A 25,279-nucleotide genomic window follows, 5' to 3' on the forward strand; every position below is an offset into this window, starting at 1 on the left:
TCCCGTAAGTTATGTGTTTTTTTCATCCATAGGTCAGTGTAAAGCTGCTTAACAAACATTCCTGTGAACATGTGAGGTACAAGGACTGGACTGAAAATTAATGAAAAAGCAGCCAGTCAGCAATAAAAACCCAGAAAAACTTCTCCTTTGAAGCAAAACAAATAAATGAGGTGTGACTTGAAACTTTTGCACACTTATTTATTTATTTATTGATTGATTGATTGATCTATCTATCTATCTATCTATCTATCTATCTATCTATCTATCTGTTACCATTTAAATATTCCTATCTATTTATTGTCACATAAAGATTAGTGTTTGTTGTTCATTTGTTATGTGGTTTTTTTTTTCATTTTCATGTCTTGCATTTATTATGATTTCAAATTTATTTATTTTTTTACTTCTCTTCATAATAGTTTTGTCACGCTACATTCTTATTTTACTGACTCATAAGCTATTATACTTATTTCCTATATATTTGTGTTTTACTTCATTCTCACCTGCTGTAACAAATTCATTTGTCAGCAGTTATTTTAAAAACTTGTCTTGTTTGTCTTTTTAAGTCAAAAAGATTATATTTAGAAAATAACCAGTAGCCCACACAGGAGTGGATATACCTTGGTGGCATTGTGAGAGTCATGTTTAATAGCTGCTCAGGATGGGTGTCACTTCCAAGTTTCGTGGATTACTGGCTGTCTGTTGGTTTGTATGGCGGGGGAGCCATGTCTGATGTGGTGCTTATCAGTACTGGGGCACCACAGCTGGCTGTCCTGTCTCCATTCCTGTTTACTTTTCACTGTTGGGAAAAGAAGTGCTCTGGTGACACTGCAGTGTCATGCAGGGAAAAAACCTCCTGAATGTCAGCAAGACAAAAAAGAGTTGGTTGGCTCCCAGAGGAGAGCTACAGGTACTTGGGTGTTCACTTGAATGGCAGACTGGGCTGGAGGACCAACACTGGTGCTGTGTATGAGCAGACTCTGCTTTCGGAGGAAGCTCAGTGCTCAAGGGCGCTGTTTACTTTGGAGTTGACTGCTGGGTGGACAGCATCAGTGCCAGAGATGGCAGCAGGCTCCACAGGATCACTGGCCAGAATCTGGAGGCGTCTGAGTCAGTGAGAAACAGGAGGTCACTGAACAAACTGCTCTCCACCATGCCCCATCACACCTGCTCCGCTCCACACTGCAGAGGCAGCAGAGCTCATTCTTCCTCAGACGTGTTCAACCTCACTGAATGAAGAACGCTTCAGGAAATCATTCCTACTGTTCTCTGTAAAACTGCATAACAGGTCTGTTTTTCTGTGTCAGGTGAACACACCTGTCAGGACAGCCACATACCTTCTTTGATTTATACTGCATATATTATTTATTAATGCCATTTGAAGTACTCTTTCGCACAATCTGAGTCTGAATTTTGTATTTTTTAACTTAGCTTCAGTTCTGTCTTCTTAATTTGTAATCACTTTTGTGTATATATAAAAATTCTTTGCACCACCTCAAACTATAAGATGTGTCTGTCTACCTATTATACAGAAACATAACACAATAAACCTATTTAACATGCAGCGTTAGTCTATTGACATGAGGTAAACAATATAAGCCGCCTTTAAAATGCTCTTATCTGAATAGAAAATCCTCATTTGTCTTGGACCTTCTTATATTTCCGAAAGTCTGTCACAAACTGACTCGCCCTCTTAGATCTTACACTGCCGAACTTTGAGCTATCAGCTTTCACAGTTAAAGCCCCCAAACTGTGGAAGATCAAAATATTAGGGAAGCAAATGCTACAGATAATTTCAAGAACACGTTTTTATTTACTAGTCCTTTTACCAAATATTGAAATTAAGAATAGCAGTGCACAGCCATGCCTGTTGAGCTCAGCCACGTTTGGTAATCTAGCAGATAAAGACCATTTGCATGCCTTCCTGATTAGTATCAAAATTTCCTTCTACTTTTTTAAACTAACATTGTTTCTTATATATTTCTTTGATTATGTTTTGCTATATTTTTACTTATGATTATTTGTGTGTATGTGTGTGTGTGTATATCTGATAGGTTGCTTGTTTGATTAAATGCCTGGTTTAAGATGTAAGTGGCCCCATTTTAAAATATGTGAATACATTTGAAGCTATGTGATATTATTGGGCTTTATTAATTAAAATATTTATGATGAAGCTCTGGTCTTTGGTGGACACTTAAAAAAAGTTTTTCGGAGCCGCTGAGATGTCCGGTAAATCTGCGCTATAGACGATCTTTGCGCTGCACACGAAAAGGAAAGGAAACGCCGACTTCTCCATTCCAAACCCCCCTCTTCTCTCTCTCATCTTTAGCAGGAGCGAATGTTTGATCGATCGGAAGCTGGAAGACGAGTCACGTTTATTTCTCACTTTTTAGGCTTCCCCTGATTGTTTCTGGACTGGCCTCCCTCCCTCAGAGCCTGCTGTTGACTGTGAGGGATTTTGCTTCCAGACGCTAGTTTTCATCGACTACACAAACTTGATAGGCAGGCAAGCTAGCTAGCTAGCCACCTAGCTAACTTGCTAACTAGCTTGCAGTGTTGTTAAGGGGGACCTCGTTTTCCTTTCTTTTTTCCCCCTTCCCCGTGTCAGTGTTGGAGTGTTTTTGTCATTGCGCTGTAACTGGCTGTGGGTGCGTCCCCTGACACCTGAAGACTGTTTGCGGGTGAAGTTTGAGCCGGTTGTTCGCAGCTAGCGTGCTCGATACAGCTTGCTAGCTCGCTAGCTAACACCCTGCGCATTTAGCCTGGAAGCCAGTTCGAGGCCTCAGTCCAGCACCACCTCCAGCAGAAGCTACCACAGTGTTTGCAGAGCCGTATAGTGAGAGTTGACAGGTGAGTAAGAAGCTGTTCTCTGTCATTAAGGGGAGAGGGGTGGTAAACACACGGTCAGGGGCAAGTTAGCTCTCTTGCTAACTAACTGATTCAAATCGGTTGGGGGTTGGGGAATCCGCGAAATCACGCCTGAGGTCGCCATCTTTCATTGGATGCTGCTGCAAACCAGCTAACAAGACATGGCTGCTACTTTGCAGTCGGCTCAACTTTACCACACAGGCGTCGTGGCTACAGTAGCTGTGTTTTTTCTTTACCCACGCTCAGGCCGCACTTCGTCCTCATCACGGCGCAATTATTAAAGGAGTGTCGCTGAGTTTGGCCCCTGGCATGTGAGCTGCAGTCACTGCCGGCTGTCAGCTGCTAAACGCGCCTGCATTGCGTCTCCGCTGGAAGTTGTAATGTTTTTTGACTTGTCAAGTTGATCCAAACAAATACTTCTCGAGTGTGTGTGGATGGACGGAGGTACACGCGGATTAGCAGTTGATTAGCAGCGTTTACAGACATCCAAGATGTCTTGCGACCATCCTCCCCCAGCGGTAAGCAACCGACTATAAATACAGTCCTGTGGACCACCCTTGCATTTTTCACCGGTAGAGTTGAACCTCGGCCTTGTTTTTAGAGCACCGGCTGGGGGTCATAAATCACCTGAAGTGATTGAGCAGGGTAGAAACACGACAGGGGAGGAGTGAGCAGAGCTTGTTTTGGTTCGGGCCCTGTCGAAACCTCATGATTGAGTCACTGCATCTGTAGAGGAAATGGGATGTGGTTTGATAAGAGTCACTGTTTGTTGAAGGGTTGTATTGAGGGGTTAAAGTGGGGATTCGGGGGGCAGCCTCAGGTGTAGTGGCAGCGGGGTTTCTGGACTCACAATGGGCCTTTTTTGTGATGAGAAAAGCGGTTGGTCTGCATCTAATTACTTAACAGACATCTCTTGTTTTCTGGTGTTTTTGTGTATTTGTTCACAAAATATGTACTCAAGGTTAAGTAAATTAACCCACCCTTTAAAAACATTGCTTATTAAAATGTTTATTATCAGTGTTGTCGTTTCCCTTTGGAATAACTTTGAAATAAGTTGTTTAACATTGTCTGTATTGTGGGCTCTGAGGTCTATACTAGGAAGCAGAATTTGGACTTGAGCAAGATAACTTCAGGTGTAACTCTGGGTCTTTGGGGTTATGTAGGTATTTTTGTTGTTAAGGCGATACATCGCTTGCTCCAGAGCAGGTTAAGTTCAAAATAAGAATGCTCAACAGGTATGAAATAACTATCCATTTATCAGTCAGCTCTTTAGAAAGTGGCGCTGCTGTGATTGCTCTGAACTCGGGCAGGAAGGATTGTTTCTACACGACTAAACATCTGCACATTTATTCTCTGAAAGAGTGACACAATGAATACACACAGGTGAGGTTTTTGTGTCTCTAAAAGTACTTACTACAAATACCACTATAGCTAGTCTCCTCACTGCAGTTATAATAACATTAAGATGAAAATAACTAGTTGCTAAAGGTGATAACTACTGAACCACTAACCTCTAACCATGCAGTTCTTATGATAGATATAAGATTTGGAGCTTATTCTTATATTAAGTTGCTCATTCAGTGCAACCTCTACCATAGTAGAAGTTGCACTGAACAAAAATATTATTCTACTGCTGTTAGTCCTCTTTAATCATGGGAGACACAAGAAGAATATTTAAAGTACACAAAACATGGATATGAATGAAAAGTTAATGCGCAAAAAGCAGAAAAGAGAAGCTGCTGCAGCAGGTAAACCCGAGTTCCACTCAAGTTCCACTGTAGACTGTAAAGGTGTTGTGTAGGTCGGATGTGGGTCCACCTCTGCAGTGCTGCCGCTGTCCTGTGGCTGTGCACCAGTGCAGATGCAGGGCTGAGCTCGATTAGACAGCTTTATCTCTCTGGCAGTATCATGTCTTAGAATTATGGGAATTGATTAATCTTACCCTGGACACACTCTAAAGTTCTCTTCTTCATTTGATGAGCATCACTCAAAGAGATTTGAGGAACAAATTTATTCCTGTTTAAAACTATTTGTTTTGTTATGAAATTTGAAAGTAGATGTGTCCACCAACCAAGCACCATCACCAATACTGTTTTATTTTAATTTTTTAAAGGATGGTAAACCAGTATTTTTAAGTAGGGTTTAATTTACTGAAGCTTAACTTTTTGTTTGTGAAATCCACAGAAACGACAGCAGCTAGCATAAATAGAAGTGACGTGTTATGATGTTATGGTGACCAATGCTGAGGGTATTCTGGCACTTTGAGGCGTCACATTAAGTAGTTTCCTAATTCTAACCGCGGCTCTGGCCTGTCTGTGTGGAGTTTGCTTGTTATTCCTGTGTATGTGGGTCCTCTCTGCATACTCCACGTTCCTCCCACAGTCCAAGGACTGCTTATGTTAAACGGTGATTGTAAATTGGCCGTGGATGTGAGGTAGATTAAATGTGGCCTTGTAGTCTAAAGCTCTTTGAGAGGGCAGCAAGAGTAGGAATTTGCTATAAATGTGTTTTCGCTACAACTATATGCATACCAGTCGTGCTTACGCATAGGCGCGCATTAAAGGTCCACTCTATGCCAGCAAAAATCCTACACACTAACCAATATGAATCCTATTTTTAATTTTTGGTCTTTATTTCTTCACAAACTGTTTTTTGTTTTTGTTTTTTTAATGTTCAGGCTCAATCCCCCCCCCCCCCCCTTTAATAATAGAGCCTTGACATGGTCAGGTTGTATTACGGGCTTACCTTCTTCGTATTTTCTAAGATTATAATTTTATCTCTGAGTCGGTCACTCTGCTCTCAGCACACTTATGATTGTGATTGGTCAGATGCTGCCAGTGTTAATTAGATTAAGTTGACAATGGCCTTTGTGTAATCAGTTGGCCTAATTGTTGATGTTTGGTGTAGTTAAGCCAGATAAAATGAAGAGATCTGGGTATTTTGTTATGCCTTTTGTAAGTACAGGTATGGGTGGGGTTAGAGTTCAGGTATAGTGAGGGTGAAATAAGCAAGAAAATAATTTGTATTGAGTTGTTTCTTTTTGAGCAGGCAGTTATGAGCCAGCCTGTGTGTTTATCCAAGTTCAATTTGACTTAATATTTATAAGCTGTTACTTTAAACCACAGTACTACACACCACCAGGTTAGGCTGCCTTAGAGCTGTGCGATTAATGAAAATTAAATTTCACTTGCAGTTTTGGCTTCTCACAATTATCCATGTTAAATGTTTTGACAGACTGATAATATTTCAGTGATGACCTGTAAAGCGACCAAAGGGAAACGTCTGTGGTCTGGAGTTGATCCTGCATAAAGTAAATATCACACTTGGCTCACTCTCAGAGTGCAGGTGTTTTCTCTAAAAGGCAGTTTGTGTGTTGGTTGAAGGTGTTGTCTCAGGTTAAAATTACAACGCTGCGGGCATGAGATGTATTCCTGCTGGCTGCTTAAAGCTAAAAAATGTAATTGTTGCTGAATTGGAGAGAAATGAGCTTCTTTATTTATATTTTAAAAGAAACTTCAGATGTTTTTTATCTGGATTTAATTTAATTTTAAAATGGTGTGGGGAGGTGTGAGTTCTCTTCTTAACTACTTGCCACAGGAGGGATTTATACGCTTTTGAAATAATGAGTTATTCAAATTGATGAGCAATTAGTGAGTTACTGTGCATGATAGCACAAACAGAATTAAGAAAAACCCAACTTGGTTAATATTTAGATGACCTTTGATGAACAACAGCTCGCAGCGCAGGACGCACAATCGGCATCTTTACTGTTTTTGAGAGCAGCACAGTTCACACAGAGTCTATCTCAGGACAAAAGCTGTCCAACCTTTCTGTGTATTTACTTTTACACAAACAAGGCAGAACATGTTGAATGTTTTAGCTGAATCAATTGGACTGATACTTTACCTCAGTAACATTAGTATTACCAGTGTGAGGTTCCTGAAGTAGTTTAAAATAGTTTACATTAATGTCACAACAACTGTCATTTTCACAAGTTCTCCGTTTCCTCTGAGTGGTTCTTTCAGTTGATTCATATTTACATTTGTGGCTAGTGATCCAAGTTTGCATGGTTTCAGCTTCATGGTGTGCAATAGTTTCTGACCAGAGTGAAAAGGTTGTTCTCACTACTCTAACACAAGCATTGCCCAACCTTTGGGCTAAACGAAGAGTATTTTAGCTGATATCACAGCCTGGTAGCTATGTCATTTGTTGTGCTATGGGTCAGCTTTAGGGCTGCCACGATTAGTCAACTAGTCACGATTACGTCGACTATCAAAATCGTCGATGACTGATTTAATAGTCGACGCGTCGTTTGAAGCTTTGTAAGATCCCAAAAGACGCAGGAATAAGTAGTAGGATTTAAGAGTGTAATAACGGACTGAAACAGAAGATGGCAGCACTGCATGTACAAGGATGCCAGCTGCCGTTAAACCCCGAAGAAGAAGAAGCTGTGTCCCAGAATTCATAGCGCAGCCCTGCTCAGTTTCCAACAATGGCGGCAGCTAGTTAGTATTAATATTACTCTTATTATTCTTTCTGGGTCACAAAATAAACGTTTAACATATTTTCAGGCGAGAATGTAGCTGTGTAAACCTCAAATATCTGCTCAGTTTATCAAGACACCACATATTTTTAAAAGCGCTCCGACGTTTTCGGAGACGTCTGTTACCCACTAGCTCGATAGCTAGCCGGGGGCTAGGCTCACTAGAGCCGTGAGAACACTGGACTCCCGGCAAATCGTTTTCAAACTCACCGCCGTCTTTCGCTACTCAGGTTAAACATATACAAGTCACTTAGATAACTTAAAAATGTTATTGTTTGGCTTTTTTTAGTATTTTATTTGTTCCTGAATAAATCGGTTTTACTGAGATTAAAGTTATAATTTTTACACAGCTGAATAAACGTCAAGCAGACAGCTGATTATCAGAAGTGTGAGATGCTCGAGAATTTACTCCGGTGTCCTGTTATATTTTAGATAGCAAGGAGTTTATTAAACTTGACCAAAACAATCTGCAAATTTCATTAAAATTTAATAAACTATCATCTTGTCTTTATTTTTAGTTAGCACATACCTTAAACACTTAAAGCTGTAAGCTAATGATAGTTATATAAGAGCAGATGCTGCTGGTGCAATAAGCTGTAGGTTTTACGTCCAATGGATGATGATCTGATTAGTCGACTAATCGCAAAAATAATCGGTGACTAGTCGACTATCAAAATAATCGTTTGTGGCAGCCCTAGTCAGCTTATATATCGAGTAGATGTAGATCTAACAGGTTCATAATATGATTTCAAGTTTCTACACAAAAGTATTGAATTTAAAATTTGTTTATAAATTTGGCTGCCAGCAATTATGAAAACGACACCGTCCGGATCAAACGATGACTATTTTAACTATTTTTGCTCCAGCAGGAAGCAAGTGTGTGATCATGTATGAGTTGTATAGTTTTAATGTTTTATTTGGGAACAGAAAGGTGTGTATGTGTAAGTTTGGTGATGGAGTTTTTATTATGAATGAATGATGAATTTTTATGAATTATTATGCCTATTTTTTATGCTTAAGGACAACAGATGGAAATTAGCCCTTGGCTATAATTTGGTATGTTTACATTCATGTAATTTTTTTTACATTTATGTTCATTAACATGCACTGTCCTAAATAAATAAATAAATAAATTTGGTCCTCCACAAAAGCAAAGCCTGATCAGTTGAGTTCAGCTCGAGTCAGGATGATTAAAGGAGAGCTTTAGCTCAGTAAGATCTTTCTAGAGGAAGTAAAACTGAGGTTTCTGTAAGTGAACCTGTGGAAGGATTATTAGTATTTGCCTTCAGCTTCTTTTATCTTCAGAGTGCTCACAGGCTTTCACATGGTCTGCTTTCAGCTCTGTGCCACTCGGCTCGTAGGTGCAGTGCAGAACATCAGTTCAGCGTTGCCCGCTGCAGTCTTCGCCCCAATCTGTACCCCAAAAACTTCCTGCAATTCATGTAACATGGGCTCTGCCAACAAAAATGCCTGTTAGGGTGTTTTAGGGACAGACTAACACCTTTTTCTTTTCTTTTTTCCTTCTTCCTTAAGCTGTTTACCAAATAAGCTCTTAGAGTGTCTGTAGTTTTAAATCTGCAGAAACCGTTTCAGACCACGACCCTTTCTGGAAGAGCTCTGAGGTGAACGTGGTTCAGCCTCAATTGGAACAGGCAGTTGACCGAAGGGCAGCTGACATAGACAAGAATGAGACTTTCTGGCTTTAATCACAGCACCAGAGTTATTTTTTATTTATATGTGTGTGGTGATTTTTATCAGAGGTAGAAGTTCAAATCAGAACGTCAGCATTAAAGAGCAGCAGTTTTGGAAAAAAGGCTGCCGAGACTTTGTTGTGTCAGTATTTCAGTCCTTTAAATGTGCGACAGCAGAGACAGAAAAATACATCACAGAGAATTTGGTACTGAAGCACACAAGGTGACATGAAAACCCAGAACCCCCACACCCAATCATTGGTTACTGGCTTCCAAAATGATAGATTTTGCATGACTTGTCAGCTAGTTACACACTCGGGTTGTGTGCAGGTTTCAGTTGTCAAACCGTTTTTACAATGTTAGGTGCAAAGTTTATCACACAAACAGATGCTTCAATTATTGATGTGAGTTGATGGAGGCTTGTGCTTAGCCCCATTCATCACAGCAGCAGTGACACTGTGTCATTATGTGGATCAAAGGTCACCGGCTTTACAGCCACACCATTCTTTTTCTGCTTTGTATGCGAACACAGCGAGGGCCCGTGTCAGGGACAGGCGCCCGATTGTTGGGCGGATTATCACCGCTTTACAAGCAGGACAGAAAAGAAGGTGTTTCCAGTGGTGTTTTGTTGTGTCCCCCCCCTTCCCGTTACACTGAGGTCAAATGTTGTGGAAGTGATCATCCAATCGGGCCTTGGGGATGACAGAGTGATGTCGAGAACTTGACCCACAAAACCTCATGACGTTTGACTCGTGTATAAACAGAAAGCAAAGAGTGCAGCTAAGCGTCCTTTTTACGTGGAAAAGAATTCAGGAAGGCAGGGCTTGATGATGTAAGTGTTTTGCTCGCATTTGTGGCTAAAAATAGATGCACAAGGACAATAAAAAGTATTTAGGAGCGTATGTTCAAATATTTAGCCAGTAGGATGGAGCGTTGTAGAGGTGACAGAGGTAGTTGTTAAAGCCCATAAGAGTCCTTCATTAGACCGCCTGAAGAAAAGTGACATTTTTGGCTGCTTGTTTAGTCTGCTGCGAGCTGTAAATTTGGTAAACTTCAGGTTTATAGAAGCTATCCAATCTCTCTAGCAGGCTTACCTGCTATTACAGTTATTTTAAAGCTTTAATAACAAATATTGTCTTACACATTTAGATTTTAAAAACATAGCGGCAAACTAAACGGACAGCTTTTATTTTGACTTATCTTTATGCGTTTGCTTTATTGCTGTGTGAAGCGAGAGAGCAGTGGATGAGAGCAGCTGAAAAGATTATTTTCTTCACGTTTGTTGAGCGGTCGGTCCAGAAACGACTGATTGGATTTTTACCTGCCGTGATTGTGACAATGACGAGTGCTGCTCCTGTTAACTGAAGAAAAACATTTTTGTTTCAATGCGCCTGGTTTCATCGCCTCATCAGAGAAATGAGGCTGAAAATCAACCAGAAATTACACACATGATCTGTGTCAGTCTTATTGCTGGTTTATTATCAACCTTTCTGTTGAGACAGCAGATTACAACATTAACATTAATCATTTTTAATCACTCACATGCTGCTAACTAATACAGACTGCAGTATTCTCTGCAGTCTGTATCAGTTTTTAGCCACATATGTGGAATATGATGATCATTGCCGCCTTCTACGATACAGTCTTATCAGAATACTTCACTCATGATATGACAATTTAATTTTTAAAAAAAAATTTTGCGATGAGTATTGCAATAACACGTACTCTACTTTATCACATTTTGTCAGCTGCATTCTTCAGTGATGTCCTCAAAGTTGAACTTTGCCAGTATCTGTTTTATCCTATAAGATAAAGTTATCACACTTAAGCTGTTTTCTTTTCTTTTCTTTTTTTCTTTTTTTTTTTTTTGGCTGCAAAAATTCGACTGTCATGACAACCTGCCATAAATGCTGCCAGACGAAGTCTGTGTGCTCTGTCTGCTATTGAATGCGGTCAAGTAGGCAATTAACTGCGATAAACCATTGACAAGCACATATCTGCTGCTGTCTACATAGACAGCAATTCACATTTAACTAATACATTTCCACTCTGCAACCTTCCTGTTCTATAGGCATATAAACCAGAATACAACTAGCTGGCAGCCTGTTGTGTTCAGTCCCCTCGAATCCTGGTCATTGACAAAGACTCATTTAGACTCATAGCAACTTGTTGGCAATCTGTCTCATTTATGAATTAGCAATTATTTGAAAGCTTCCAACAATTTTTCTGAGTTACTGCAGTCAGACAAAGTCGGATTGCAACTGTTGGTATTAAAATTGCCTCCTATCTGGCAACCTGTGCAATCGCCCTGCCATCATAAGTGGTCATGAGAGCGCAACAGCATCAAGCTCTGGGCAAACATTTTGTTACCACGAGTCTTAATCTGTTGCAGAATGTGAAAACATTCTATACAATGATTTCTTTCTTTCTTTGTTTCTTTATTTGATTGACCCAGATTATTGTGTTTGATTACAATACAGATTTTTGGTGTCTCTGTATAGATACAATACCACCTTAACAAAATATTGCAATGCTACTATGTATCTTTTTTTTTTTTTTTTAAATACCCCTAATAAAAATTGTCAAAAAAGGTTAAAAGTTCGCTTTTTTGTGTGCTCCACAAGCAGCAAATGTAGCAGGTGTTAAAGATAGAAAACTGTTTACTTTCTATGGATGCACCTGTTGTTTTCAACATAACTGCATGATTGTTCTATGCTGGGATGCACCATCACACACGTACATATTTTATTTTATTTTTAAAAGTGAGAAAAAACCATAATGTTAAAATTCAGTCATACAAGCATGAGTGCTGGTAAACCCATAAAAGCACGAGATAAACATCAGTAAATGTCAGTATCCACAGGCAGCAGGAAATGGAAAATCCTTTATTGAATGGGAATATAAAATGCAAAATCTGACCTTGACAAATGCAACAGTTCAATAAAAACAAGAGCACAAAAGAACAATTACACATTTTATTTAAATAACTGGCTAAATATTAAAGCCTGCATCGTTTAATGCAAAACACTGTCAACTAAACAAACAGCTGCTGAATATGAATCAAAGCCACGTTGTGTAATCGAGGCCTATAAAGTAGATGGGTCTAATTCACTGGTTGTTTCTGTTATGAGTTGCAGAGCTTTTCGTGTTACTGTATTTGTATTATTGCTAATTGATAGCTTTTCTTGTACATTGGTGTGACATACTTTCAATGTGTCAGAACAAGCTGACGTTTGATTTTTCACATTTTGTCATCATGTCTGTCTGAAGTGTCTGAAATGAGAATAGTGGCCTCCGTACAACAACAGCATATTGTCAGTTTTTCCATTGCAGTTCTAAGAGAAACAGCAACGTGTTGGTAGTTTAAATTAGTGTAAGTTAAGTCTGTACGAGGAAAATATCCACACATGCTCTGATTGTTATTCTGTCCATATACAAGCATTAAAAACAATTTGTGTGAAAAATCAGATGTAATAACGCAACTGTCAGACACTACCTCCTGACTCCTTTGTCTTACACATGTGCCAGCTGATGATACGCTGATAAACATCCGTTGTTGACTCAGACTTGTTTGTCCCTTCTGCCCCCCTGTAGCTTACTTGGTGACACAGAGACTTCTCCCTGAGGAGCCAAGAAGCAGACGGCTCATGACTTCTGACCAGGACACGAAAGTTGTAGCTGAACCACAGGTGCAGCAAGTACAAGAGGCAAAAGAGAACTCTCATTTGGTGAGTGTAACGCGCAAACACTCATGTTTTTCAGTCGAGCTTTACACCACTGTGCTGTTTTTACTGGAGCCACCTGCTCGGTTTGTTGCAGTTCAATACTGTTCCAGCATGTGTTGAGCTTGTATGCAAACACAGTCATTCAGGGAGTTGTAGCTGCACTTAAACTGAACAAAAAAGGTTGGAACTGATCCTGTTTTTGGTCTGGATACCCTTTAGCTGAAGAGCCAGGCATATTTCTTTGGATCTTTGGCCCTACAAAGGCGTGATTGCTGACTTTCTGCAGTCGCTATTGTTGAGCGCAGAAATTTACATGCAAATGTAAGCAAACTTGGCTCGGTTCTTGGGAGCAACTTGAGCAGCGCTGTAGACAGTGACTACAATGAAAGATTTTTAAAAACAAGAAAGAAACTGAGGTGGAGCTTAGAGTAGAAGGAGAAGGAGGGGTACACACGCTGACCTGGCCCGTGTTCCTGTTCTGCTAAGTCAATAAAGTCGTTACACGAATGAACCGTACAGAAACAATTTGGTTTATGTTGTTTCCAGTTCATTAAAACAATCCATTTGACTGATGGAAAACATGGCACACAGTTTTTGGCTGCATCAGGGACATTTTCACACTGGTTTTCAGACAAAGTTTGATGTCTGTGTTAAGGATACACAGCAGCTTTTCATTAATATTCAACGAAAATGTCTTAACGAGGGCACAGTACTAAAGCAAATACATTAGGGCTGTAAATGAATATTCTTCCTATGATTATATATTTGAGTGAGTCTTTGTAAAATAGATGTTTAAATGTGAAAATAATAGATTGTGGGGTAAACATAGATTTGAGCAGAGCCTTATCAGCTGGAGAGAGAAATTATTTTGTCCTTTAAACAGTGTCATAAGTCATAAAACTTTTATTTTTATTAAGTTTTTTGTTCTATTAACTCTTTTATGCTGATTTATATGTGTAAATAATAGAGGTGGGAATCACCATACATCCCACGATACGATATTATTGCAATTTTTTCTTTAAATATTTTGCGATATTCAGATTCTGTACATAAAGGTAAACTTTATCAATATTCATTTGATCTAATAACAAAGTCTCACGCTCAGTCTTTCTCTCATTTCAGTTTTATTGTTGACAAACTGAACGGTTTGTATTACAGTCTAGTCCAACTTAACTGAATCAACCATCTGGTACAATTATAGCTATTCTGAACGATGCAGTTTATGAAAACTATGCAGCCCCTTCAGCAACTGAAGAATTTGAAAGTAAATTAAAACAAAATATAATTTTACATCAAATAAAAAAGTTTTAAACTTAATTAAAATAAAACATGTCTTAAATTAAAATAAGTAAACTGTCATGTTTATTGCTGCCAAGAAAAAGTTAAACACATTTGGACAGTGAAGGAATGTCAGGATTCTTGCTCAGAAAAAGGATCAACATGCTCTGAAGTCAGAGCACAAAAACCTTTTTTGTAACAAAATATTGATTTCTGCTGTCCCTGTATCGATACATTATTAGCAAACAAAATATCACCATACTACACAGTATCGATTTTTTCCCCCCACCCCTAGTAAATAACAGTTAATTACTGCATGAACAAGCTTAATGATTAGACCCTTACATCTGATCTACAAACTGGCTCAGACCTGGAAATCACAATAGTTTGATTCTGTGTGGAGGTTTTGGATTCAATGATGGAGCCTTTACAGCTTTGACAGCATTTAATTAATACAATTATTTTTCTTCAGGCCATATTTATCTTTTTTTTGTAGCTTTTATTTTATTTGCCTTGTTTATCCATGTAAAGCACCTACACAAATGCTGAAATTAAAAATTAGCCAAAAACAAACACACAAAATCAAGTTCATGGACATTTGAATAGTCCCAAGCCAGTGTAAGTCAATTCAATTTATTCAAAATCCTTTATTTTAAGTCCTTTCTTTACTTTGTATGACAACCTTTTGTCCCACTCTTGTAGAGAGTATTCTTTTTTCTGTCTGAGCTTTCACATCAACAGAAACTCCTCAACAGCAAACACCTCATTCTGTAGCTTGGTGTTTCAATCCTTAGTCAGTGTTTGGTGATAATTTTCTTTGCTGGTGTCAGATATGTCCTTAGGATATACGTATGGGCTCAAAATGTGGTCATAAATATTTTGTACTTGTAAATCAGGATTTGTGTAAAAAGAGACAGTGTTTTGGAAATGACAGTCTTCATTACAAAGCTTTCTTCGTTATGAATTAGCATACATGTTTTTATTGAACATTTGAAGAACTAGCAAAAAAAAAAAAAAACTCTTGTAGAGGACATAAAGTCAGAGATAGAAACGACAAGGAGCAGGTGCATCTAGTGCAGGTAGAGCTGCTGCAAAAACCCACAGAGCTCAGCAGCCAGCGCAACAAATTCTGGATCCTTTGCTTTTAGTTAGCATTAGCAGCACATGCTGCGTCCGATGTAAAAGGACTTTTATGCTGCGCACTGTGACTCACAGCAATGGTCTCAGCTGTGACTTTGTGTTAAACTAATCCTAAAGTAATAATGGTATTTCTAACCACTGATATACCACAACTTTATCCTTTCAACAGCTGCTGAAAGTTAGGGGATCTAACTGCTATCGGATATTTATATAGAGATCCTCCAGCTTCAAACTGTATTACCCTTCAAGGACCTGCAGTTCAAAAAAGCGCCCCTTCGACAGCCAAACCCATCTGTTCTCTGATTGGATTGTTACATTTGTGATTGACATGACATTGGCCAATCAGATGAAAGGAAGAAAAATAGGGTCAAAATTCGTACTTGTAACTTGCAGGGTTGTTTTTTTTTTTTTTTTTTTGGCTTGGCTAAGTCCACACACAAATCTGTTTTTACACACACACAAATCTTTTTTACACATACAAGTCCTGATTTACAAGTACAAAATATTTATGACCACATTTTGAGCCCATATATACGTCCCTTAAGATAACTCAAGTATAGGATCTGAAATGATCTTGGAATCATATATTTCACCGAGTCTTTCACCAAGCTTACCTAGAGCTGAATGAATCCCAGTTTTATTTTCCCATATGTGAGTGTGGTTTGGTTCCATATGACCACATTTTAATAATTTCCAGCATGGCTGTTTAGTGTTTGTCTGTTTGCTTGTAATTTGGAGCATTAAAGTCAAGAATCTGGTTCTTCCAACTAAATTCCCTCAATTTCAGTGATTGTGTTGTTGATGTGTTATCCACATGTGGTATCAGATCTCTTCTGGGATTTCTTCATCCAGCTCCCGTTCGAATTTATTTTTCATATATAAGGTTATAATGTATATGATCTCTAGATTCGGTCAGATGACAGACACTCGTGTGGGAACTGTTTCTCAGTAAGATGTTCCAAGTGTCTTTATAACAGGATGCATTTTAGCCTACTTTATCTTTATGCCATTTATGTAGTAATCCCATATCATGGTTTTGTACACAAAGCCATGTTTATAATTTTTAATTGTAGAATTTTATATGTGATGTCCAGATCACAATCCTAATAGTTTGTGTTGGAATAAGTGAACAACCTCTGCATTGCCGCAGACAGCCTGTAATAGTTTCTATGCCCTTAGAAACCAATGACATCATAATAGATTTTACCTGAATATAAATACTATTAGGGCTGCCACGATTAGTCGACTAGTCACGATTACGTCGACTTTTAAAATCGTCGATGACTGATTTAACAGTCGACACGTCGTTTGAACCTTTGTAAGATCACAAAAGACGCAGGAATAAGTAGTAGGATTTAAGAGTGTAATAACGGACTGAAACAGAAGATGGCAGCACTGCATGTAGAAGGATGCCAGCTGCCGTTAAACCCCGAAGAAGAAGAAGCTGTCCCAGACTTCATAGCGCAGCCCAGCTCAGTTTCCAACAATGGCGGCAGCTAGTTAGTTTTAATATTACTCTTATTATTCTTTCTGGGTCACAAAATAAACGTTTAACATATTTTTAGGCGAGAATGTAGCTGTGTAAACCTCAAATATCTGCTCAGTTTATCAAGACGCCACATATTTTCAAAAGCGCTCCGACGTTTTCGGAGACGTCTGTTACCCACTAGCTCGATAGCTAGCCGGGGGCTAGGCTAACTAGAGCCCGTGGGAGCACCGGACTCCCGGCAAATCGTTTTCAAATCCACCGCCGTCTTTCGCTACTCAGGTTAAACATATATAAGTCACTTAGATAACTTGTTATTGTTTGGCTTTTTTTAGTATTTTATTTGTTCCTGAGTAAATCGGTTTGGCTGAGATTAAAGTTATAGTTTTAAACAGCTGAATAAACGTCAAGAAGACAACTGATTATCAGAAGTGTGAGATGCTCGAGAATTTACTCCGGTGTCCTGTTATATTTTAGATAGCAAGGAGTTTATTAAACTTCACCGAAACAATCTGCAAATTTCATTAAAATTTAATAAACTATCATCTTGTCTTTATTTTTAGTTAGCACATACCTTAAACACTTAAAGCTGTAAGCTAATGATAGTTATATAAGAGCAGATGCTGCTGGTGCAATAAACTGTACGTTTTACGTCCAATGGATGATGATCTGATTAGTCGACTAATCGCAAAAATAATCGGTGACTAGTCGACTATCAAAATAATCGTTTGTGGCAGCCCTAAATACTATACAACTGTATTTTATATTAAAGTGCTGCTGTGCACTACTTTAGAGTTGTTCTATAATGGGCGTAGCAGTAAAGATACTCTAAAGGTCAGTATTCATGTCGCATTTTCATAATGTCACACGAGTTGTCACAGTGAATTATCTTTTGTGGGGATGGCTTTGGGGCTGTACCATAACATAAATTCTCAAAGTATCGAAATCTAAAAAACAAAAACCAATTTTTCATATGTAACAATGGAAATAAATGTAATTTAATTTAAAATCTTGGAAGGTTCAGTTTTTATTTCTGGACTTTGGATTACCTGTCACATTTATTTATCTCTATGGATGTATTTCATGGTAAATCAGCCAGAGAAAATTTAAGTTTATTCAGCAACAGCCTGCCTATATTAAAGTACGTTTTTTTTTTTTTTTTTGGTTTTTTTTTTTTTGGGGGGGGGTATTTCAAACCAGCCAAAATGGCATCATAGCTGCCACAGCCTGCTTTTCACTGCAGCTGATTTCCCACGCTGATTGCATATAAAAGATGACTGTTCAATAAAGAATCGGGAGGCAAAGAAAAAGGCAACTCTTGTAACTAAATAACCATGACCTGTTTTTGTTTCTCACTTCTCATGGGCCTGTAGCAGTCCTATTGATCATAGCTGTGACATTTTATTTCTCGCTGAAGCGTGAAGGCCAGACACATCAAAGTTTGAGTCCTGTGTCTTTAGGTAACATGTTATTTTTAGTAAAATGACTGAGTGGGTCTGACTACACTGTTTTTCTATGACAGATGCTTTAAAATGTTCTAATGTAATAATTATGGTTTTCATTTTTACACAAGAAGGATAGAAAACTAATTTAAAAGTCCTCATCGGTTTAAAACTTGGGATTGAGTCTTAAGTGGCTTTCCTGCTTAATATTTGCAAGATAAAAAAATAACACAAGTTATAAGTTGTGATCATAACAAGAAAAACAGTATAACCAGATGTGGTTCCTTCTTTTTAAACACAGTGAAATATCTCAAGTTCTCAATCACACTGATCAGTTAGTTTCGTTCTGTGGTCTGCACTGACTGAGCCGGTGCAACGTGTGAAGTGTCATTAACGTACATCTGGGTGTGTCTGAAATTGCAGAAGGTCACCGTGGGTGTCAACCAGACATTTCCATTATCCGAGTTCAAGTCAAGCATAATCTTTGTTTGCTTCACAAAGATTATGCTTCCCATTAGTACTGTTTTGGAAAATCTTCCGAGGGAGGTGGCACCAGGATTTGTGGCCTCTTAAAGCCTTCCATCATACAGAATAAACAGTTGCATCTTGTTGCAGTCATCGGTCGTTTTGCTCTTTCCACACAAGGTTAGGAAATGTAAATTAAACACCGAGTTTAAAAATAACACATTAGCTCTCTGCTTGAATTCTCTCTCTCTCTCTCTCTCTCTCTCTCTCTCCCCCCCCCCCCCAGATCCCCCACAATATTGTCTATTGGGACAACCCTATGGCACACAATATTTGTGAACTAATAACTCCACGTTAATAAAATATACCGCTGAACAACCTGCTGGGTAATGTTAGTTCGCCTGGTAGCATAAACAGTCTGTGCTAACAGGCTCCATCCATCACAAGGTAGATGTGACAATGTGGGATGATTTGGAGAGCAGAGATACTTTAAATCAGCCTCTACGGCCGGTGTGCTGCAGGTTTTAGATCTCACCCTGGATTAACACACCTGAATCAAATGATTAGTTCGTTACCAGGCCTCTGGATAACTTCATGACATGTTGAGGAGGTAATTTAGCCATTTAAAGCAGCTGTGTCGGATCAAAGACGCATCTAAAACCTGCAAAACACCGGCCCTTGAGGCCTGGAGTCTCTCTCTAAAGGTGGACTTCGCTCGATCATTATAGCAGCTAATGGGCGATCGTGGCTCAAGAGTTGGGCGTTCATCTTGTAATCGGAAGGTTGCCGGTTCGAGCCCTGGCTCGGACAGTCTTGGTCGTTGTGTCCTTGGGCAAGACACTTCACCTACCGCCTACTGGTGTTGGCCAGAGGGGCCGATGGCGCGATATGGCAGCCTCGCCTCTGTCAGTCTGCCCCAGGGCAGCTGTGGCTACAACTGTAGCTGCCTCCACCAGTGTGTGAATGTGAGAGTGAATGAATAGTGGAATTGTAAAGCGCTTTGAGGGGTCCCGAAAAGCACTATATAAATGCAATCCATTATTATTTGTTATTAGTGCTGAACACAACCAAGTCATGATTAGGGATGGGTATTGATAAGATTTTCACGATTCAGATTCCATTTTCGATTTTGTTTAACGATTTGATTCTTTATCGATTCTTTTTAAAAAAGGAGAACATGAAGGTCGATTAGCTTAGAACTTTGTTTTATATCTGCTCTTTGAACAAGATAGAAATTTAGGAGTAACATGGCCTTACAAACCCAACAGTGAGATCTTAAGAGATCCACAGCCTATGGCTCTTCAATGGGGTGTCACAGGGTCCCCGGGGAAAAAAATGTAAATGTAAAATAATAAAATAAATATTCTTCTGTAGCAATAACAAAGTTTAACATAAATTATTCTGTAGCAATTACACAAGAATATCCAGTAATGTCCCTGCCTACAATTAAACACATTCACTTACCAAAAATCGGGGCATCTGCTGTGGCAAATAGGTTCAAGCCTTTGACTACAAACTGAGTCACTGCTCGGTGACATTCGTCTATCCTGGCCTGAAAGGAGACGCTGCCAGTAGACTGCAGCGAGAACTGCCAGCATCTGAGCCAGACTCTGTCTGTCTCTCTCATCATGGTCACCTAAATGCACAGTAATGGCAGGTTTTGTAATAAGGCAGATCGCGCTAACATAATATGCACTGTTAGTTGATTATTTACCTGCCGCATTAACGGGAGAGGACGTGCAAACGTTACCGCTGCTGCTGGGTTGAGATTCACGAGTCCGGAGCGGAATTAAAAACACGACATTCATTTAAGGTCATCGTGTGTTTTGTGAGCAAATGCTTTTGCATATTCGTAGTGTTTCCTCCCTTAAATTAAATATCTACTTTGCAAGTATTGCAAGTTGCCCTGTTGTCATCCGTTCTTGTAAAGTATAACCAAACTTTTGAGCGTTTGAGACGCCATGTTTCCTGCCAGGTAAATAATGCTCCGCAAGGTGGTGACGTCATTCGAGGCGACTGGAATCGATAAGGGAATCGTTTGCAAAAATGGCAAACAATTCCAAGGAATTGAAACAGTGGGAACCGGTTCTCAACAAGAACCGGGTTTTGATACCCATCCCTAGTCATGATGAGTTTTTTATTTAAAGTCGTCTAACAGCAACATATCTTCGTCTTTATGCTTAAAGTGTAATATAGATTCTCAGCTCAGCAACCTGTTGAGCCAGACCTCACTAACACTTCTAGATGAAGGCCAGCACTAGAGCTGCACGTGTCACATCGTCCCTGGAATCTGCATGTAGTTGGATGTTGACGTAGAAAATGTGTAAATGTTTTTATGCTTGGTCCTTGTCTGTTGCCCAGTATTAACACTTCATGAACTGCAGCTACGAGAACGCAGGTTGGAAAGTAATTATTTTAATTTGTAGGTTTTCACTGAGAATAATTAATCAATAAAATTTATTTCACTTTGATTTGGTCTAAAACTGAAGTCGTTTTTCTTTGCTGCAAGAAAGACACGTGTCACCTTTTGGTGTTTATGTCAAAGCTTTTTAAAGATCACTTGTCTTACTGCTGACATCTGTGTTTGGAGTAGACGATGTTAAGCTTGTTTTTGTTTGTTTGTGGAAATCGTGTTTGGCCACCACCAAATTGATAGAGTAAATAAACATCGGAAATCCAAAAAGGCTTATAAGGATCCATATTGACTTATATATTGGTGTGTACATAAACTGAATCGTGGAAAAACTGCGTCTCTTTTCATTATACTTCAACAGTACTTATGTTTGACAATACTAATAGCCCAGCAGCATGGTTATTTTCACCCTGAAATGCTGCCACTCTGCTCCTTATTTATATGCTAATTACTTTTCATTGAAAACTTTGGACGTGCATTCAAAAAATACATTTCAAATTTAAACACAAACTGTAACTGGACCTAATCTTTTCCATTTCTGATCACTTAACGTCGACTGTTCCACAAGCCTTTCGGATCAGGAAGTGAGAATGAAAGCATCCCAGGTTTTAAAGCCTGCTGCAAGGGAGAAATACTGCCAGAGCTAAAGTGGTTATTTCTGTGTTCCTTTTATCGGCGACTCTGCATATTAGCCCTCAATCTTGTCCCCAGAGATTCCTCAGTTCATCTGCACGACCTCTATGCTTTCGGAGGGAACTTCACAGCTCTGCAGGTTTGATTGACAGCAGCACATGCGAGCCTGTTGGGGCTAAATGTGGTCACTGGGGTGGGATATTACAGCAGGCTCTGACCAAATACTGGTAAATTCTGGCTGTGACAGTAAATACGCCTTCTCTGTCGTCCACTTAACCAGCTGCTGCTTTTCTCAGGCCAGACGTGTCTGGTTAGACTGAAGGTGGGCGGTGAGGTGTAGTAGCTGTGAAAGCTAGATTTAAAACCATAAGTTTCCTATTCCTTCCCCGGTTGGGTCGAACTGTTTTCCTGAGAAGCGTTTGTGTCACTTTTCTGGTGTGGTGTCTGGCTCTCAGCTGGTGGTGCTACACGATTATTGGTTGTATTAGGGTTGGGCAGTGTGGTCCAAAAATAACATTTTAGTGCTTGTATCCTCAATGCAGGAAGAGATGTATATTGGTATTTATCATGAAAGCAACAAGTGAGATGTTGCAGCACTTTTTGATGAGACGTTTTTTATTTAATATAAAAAATGGAGTTTCAGTTCAGTTCTATTTATACAGCACCAAATCACAATGGTAGTCACCTCAGGGCACTTTGTATTATAAGGTAAAGACCCAACAATAATTACACCAAGACCCGAACAATCAAGCGACTCCCTTTGAGCAGGCACGTGGCGACATTGGGGAGGAAACGCTCCCTTTTAGCAAAAAGAAACCTGCTACAGAACCAGGCTCCAGGAGGAGCAGCCATCTGCTCCGGTTTGAGCTGGGTTCTCAATTAATGTTGGCCTACAACAATTATTAAAAAAGGATAATGATGATAAAAACGTTAATTGTGCTACATTTATTCATGCTATTTATTTTTGCTACTAACTTAACACCCAGATTTGTCAGTTACAATTTTGGCTTCCTACTATTATGAAAACAAAACCTGGAAAAATGATTAAGTCTTGTGATCAGTCACAGCTGTTTCCTTAAACACAGAGTGCTTTTTCCTCTCCTTATCAACCCAAATTCTTTTCTTATTTATATCAGCAAGATGTATGAGAGGTTTGATTAAAAAGATCTTAACAAGCTCTTTAAAGTTACAGATTGTGGTTGTTGAGTGCTGAGATGCACAGTGATTAAAGTCTAATGCTCTTCTGACTGCCTAACCTGACATTAACATCAGCACTAGAGGTGGGAATCACCATACATCCCACAATACGATATTATCACAATACTTAATGCACGATACGATATTATTGCAATTTTTTAAAATATTTTGCAATATTCAGATTCTGTACATAAACTTTATCAATATTCATTTTATCTAATATCAAAGTCTCGCACTCAGTCTTTCTCTCATTTCAGTTTTATTGTTGACAAACTGAACGGTTTGTATTACAGTCTAGTCCAACTTAACTGAATCAACCATCTGGTACAATTATAGCTATTCTGAACTATGCAATTTATGAAAACTATGCAGCCCCTTCAGCAACTGAAGAATTTGAAAGTAAATTAAAACAAAATATAATTTTACATTAAATAAAAAAGTTTTAAACTTAATTAAACTAAAACATGTCTTAAATTAAAATAAGTAAACTGTCATGTTTATTGCTGCCATAAAAAATGTTAAACACATTTGGACAGTGAAGGAATGTCAGGATTCTTGCTCAGAAAAAGGATCAACATGCTCTGAAGTCAGAGCACAAAAACCTTTTTTGTAACAAAATATCGATTTCTGCTGTCCCTGTATCCATACATTATTAGCAAACAAAATATCACCTTACTACACAGTATCGATTTTTTTCCCCACCCCTAATCAGCACACAAACTGTGTGTGCTGGGAGCTTCACAGCAAGGGTTTACATGCCCCAGTGGCTCCAGGTGTAATGTGTAGGTAGCCCACTACTTCTCTTCCCTATAGTGTATGTCCGTATAAATGATCATTGTTTTTAATAACTATTTGCACTTTAAGTAGTAATAAACACCCTGACCTTAGTTGGCATTTTTTGTTTTGTTTTTTGTTGTTTTTTTTTTTTATCTAACCACTGTGGTTTGAAGCTGAGTTTCTAGGCTACGTCCACACATACACGGGTATTTTTGAAAACAGAGATTTTCCGTTTTCGTTTTAAAAAATAATCCTGTCCACATGTAAACGTAGAAATGAAGGAAAACGCTGCTAGGAACATGCCAAAGCAACAGGTGGCGCTATATTCCTAACTGTGCAGAAATGTTGGCCAATCAGAAGTCTAGAAGCCTCGGTGGGAAAAAGTAAACAAAGCTGGGGCATAGAAGCAGAACCGAGTCGTATGTGTGGAGGGACAGTAACTGTGTGTGTATATGTAAGCATTTAAACACTGCAGAGAGTACAAGTAATAGTAACAGTATTGTAGAAATTCATTTCACCGAAACAATAACGTGGCGCACAGTGTGACGTCAAAAAATGCGCACATCTTTGACGCTGCGTTTTCTCCGTTTTTTTCTCGTCCACACGTAAATGCAAAAACTGAGTTTTCAAAAATATCCACCCTAGCCGGAGTTTTTAAAAATCTTCCTTTTCAAAAATACCCGGGTACGTGTGGACGTAGCCCTAGTGTTGGTTCCTGGGCTTTAAGTCACTCCCCTGATGTGAGTGTATCTCATGCTCGTTTGTGTTTTTAAAAGGGAAAACACATTCTTACTCTCGCTGTTTCCTAATGGTAATTCTTACTCTAGCAGAAACTGGAATTTCCTCAGTGCAGTGAAGCATAGCTGCTGCTGGTGCAGTACAGGTGAAATATGGGGACTTGACCTGAGAACAAGCATTCACAGGGGTTGACTCCTCAGGTTGGGCTTCAGTCAACCTCCTCAAATAGGAAAGAATGCACAATTGAGGAAATGGGCAGAAAGTGAGCGGATGGCCTTGAGGCGAAGAAAAGTTATTTTTCCCGTGTGCTCCAAAATTGGGAAATGGAAAGAGCCTGCTGGGTGTTTTTTTTCCACTGTCATTGACAGATTCACAAGATTAGAAAGTAGATTGGCAGTGAAAAGGAAAGAGCAAACTGCCCTCATGGTTGGGTAGGTCTCAGGTGGGATTCGTTGTGGGAAAAGTGGTCAGAGAAGAAAAACACAGCTCTCAAAGTTAAATCCACACAGTTCAGCATATCAAGGTTACTGAGCAAAGAGAGAGCGCCACATCATATAACGCACAAGAGCTGTAGTTCAGGCCAGGTTACGTTCACATTTATATAATGAGCATTTAAAAGGACCGTAGACTCTACGTGACCCAGCTGCTACCAGCTAATTCAATTTTAAACCAAGCCTCGAATCTAAAGCTTGTGAAACTGTTGAGCTCACAGGAAGTAAAACTTGATCGTCAACCAACATAAAAAAACAAAGTGTTAACAGTTACTTCCTCAGAATTCAGGTTGAACTGCGGGTTAGTCTGCACACTCATTTCTATCAGATATGAATAAAATTCCGCAACAATTAATCGTGCAGTTTGTATCTTTGTAATCTCAAAAAATACTTAC

At 39.1% G+C, this 25,279-nt stretch overlaps 1 protein-coding gene across 4 annotated transcripts in view; it reads left to right on the plus strand.

Annotated features, from left to right (window-relative positions):
* The first annotated feature begins 2,279 nt into the window (after positions 1–2,279).
* larp4b (La ribonucleoprotein 4B) overlaps positions 2,280–25,279 on the plus strand; it is a 62,646-nt gene continuing 39,646 nt past the window's right edge. For all 4 annotated transcript variants that reach the window (XM_087832080.1, XM_087832081.1, XM_087832082.1 and 1 more), the window contains exons 1-2: positions 2,280–2,847; positions 12,694–12,827. In XM_087832080.1, the coding sequence (XP_087688206.1) occupies positions 12,747–12,827 (81 nt within the window). In that variant the 5' untranslated portion in view covers positions 2,280–2,847; positions 12,694–12,746. The remainder of the gene's footprint in view (positions 2,848–12,693; positions 12,828–25,279) is intronic.

This window comes from Neolamprologus brichardi, chromosome 18 (genome assembly GCF_056152115.1).
Source record: "Neolamprologus brichardi isolate AB-2024 chromosome 18, ASM5615211v1, whole genome shotgun sequence".
NCBI classification, from domain to species: domain Eukaryota; kingdom Metazoa; phylum Chordata; class Actinopteri; order Cichliformes; family Cichlidae; genus Neolamprologus; species Neolamprologus brichardi.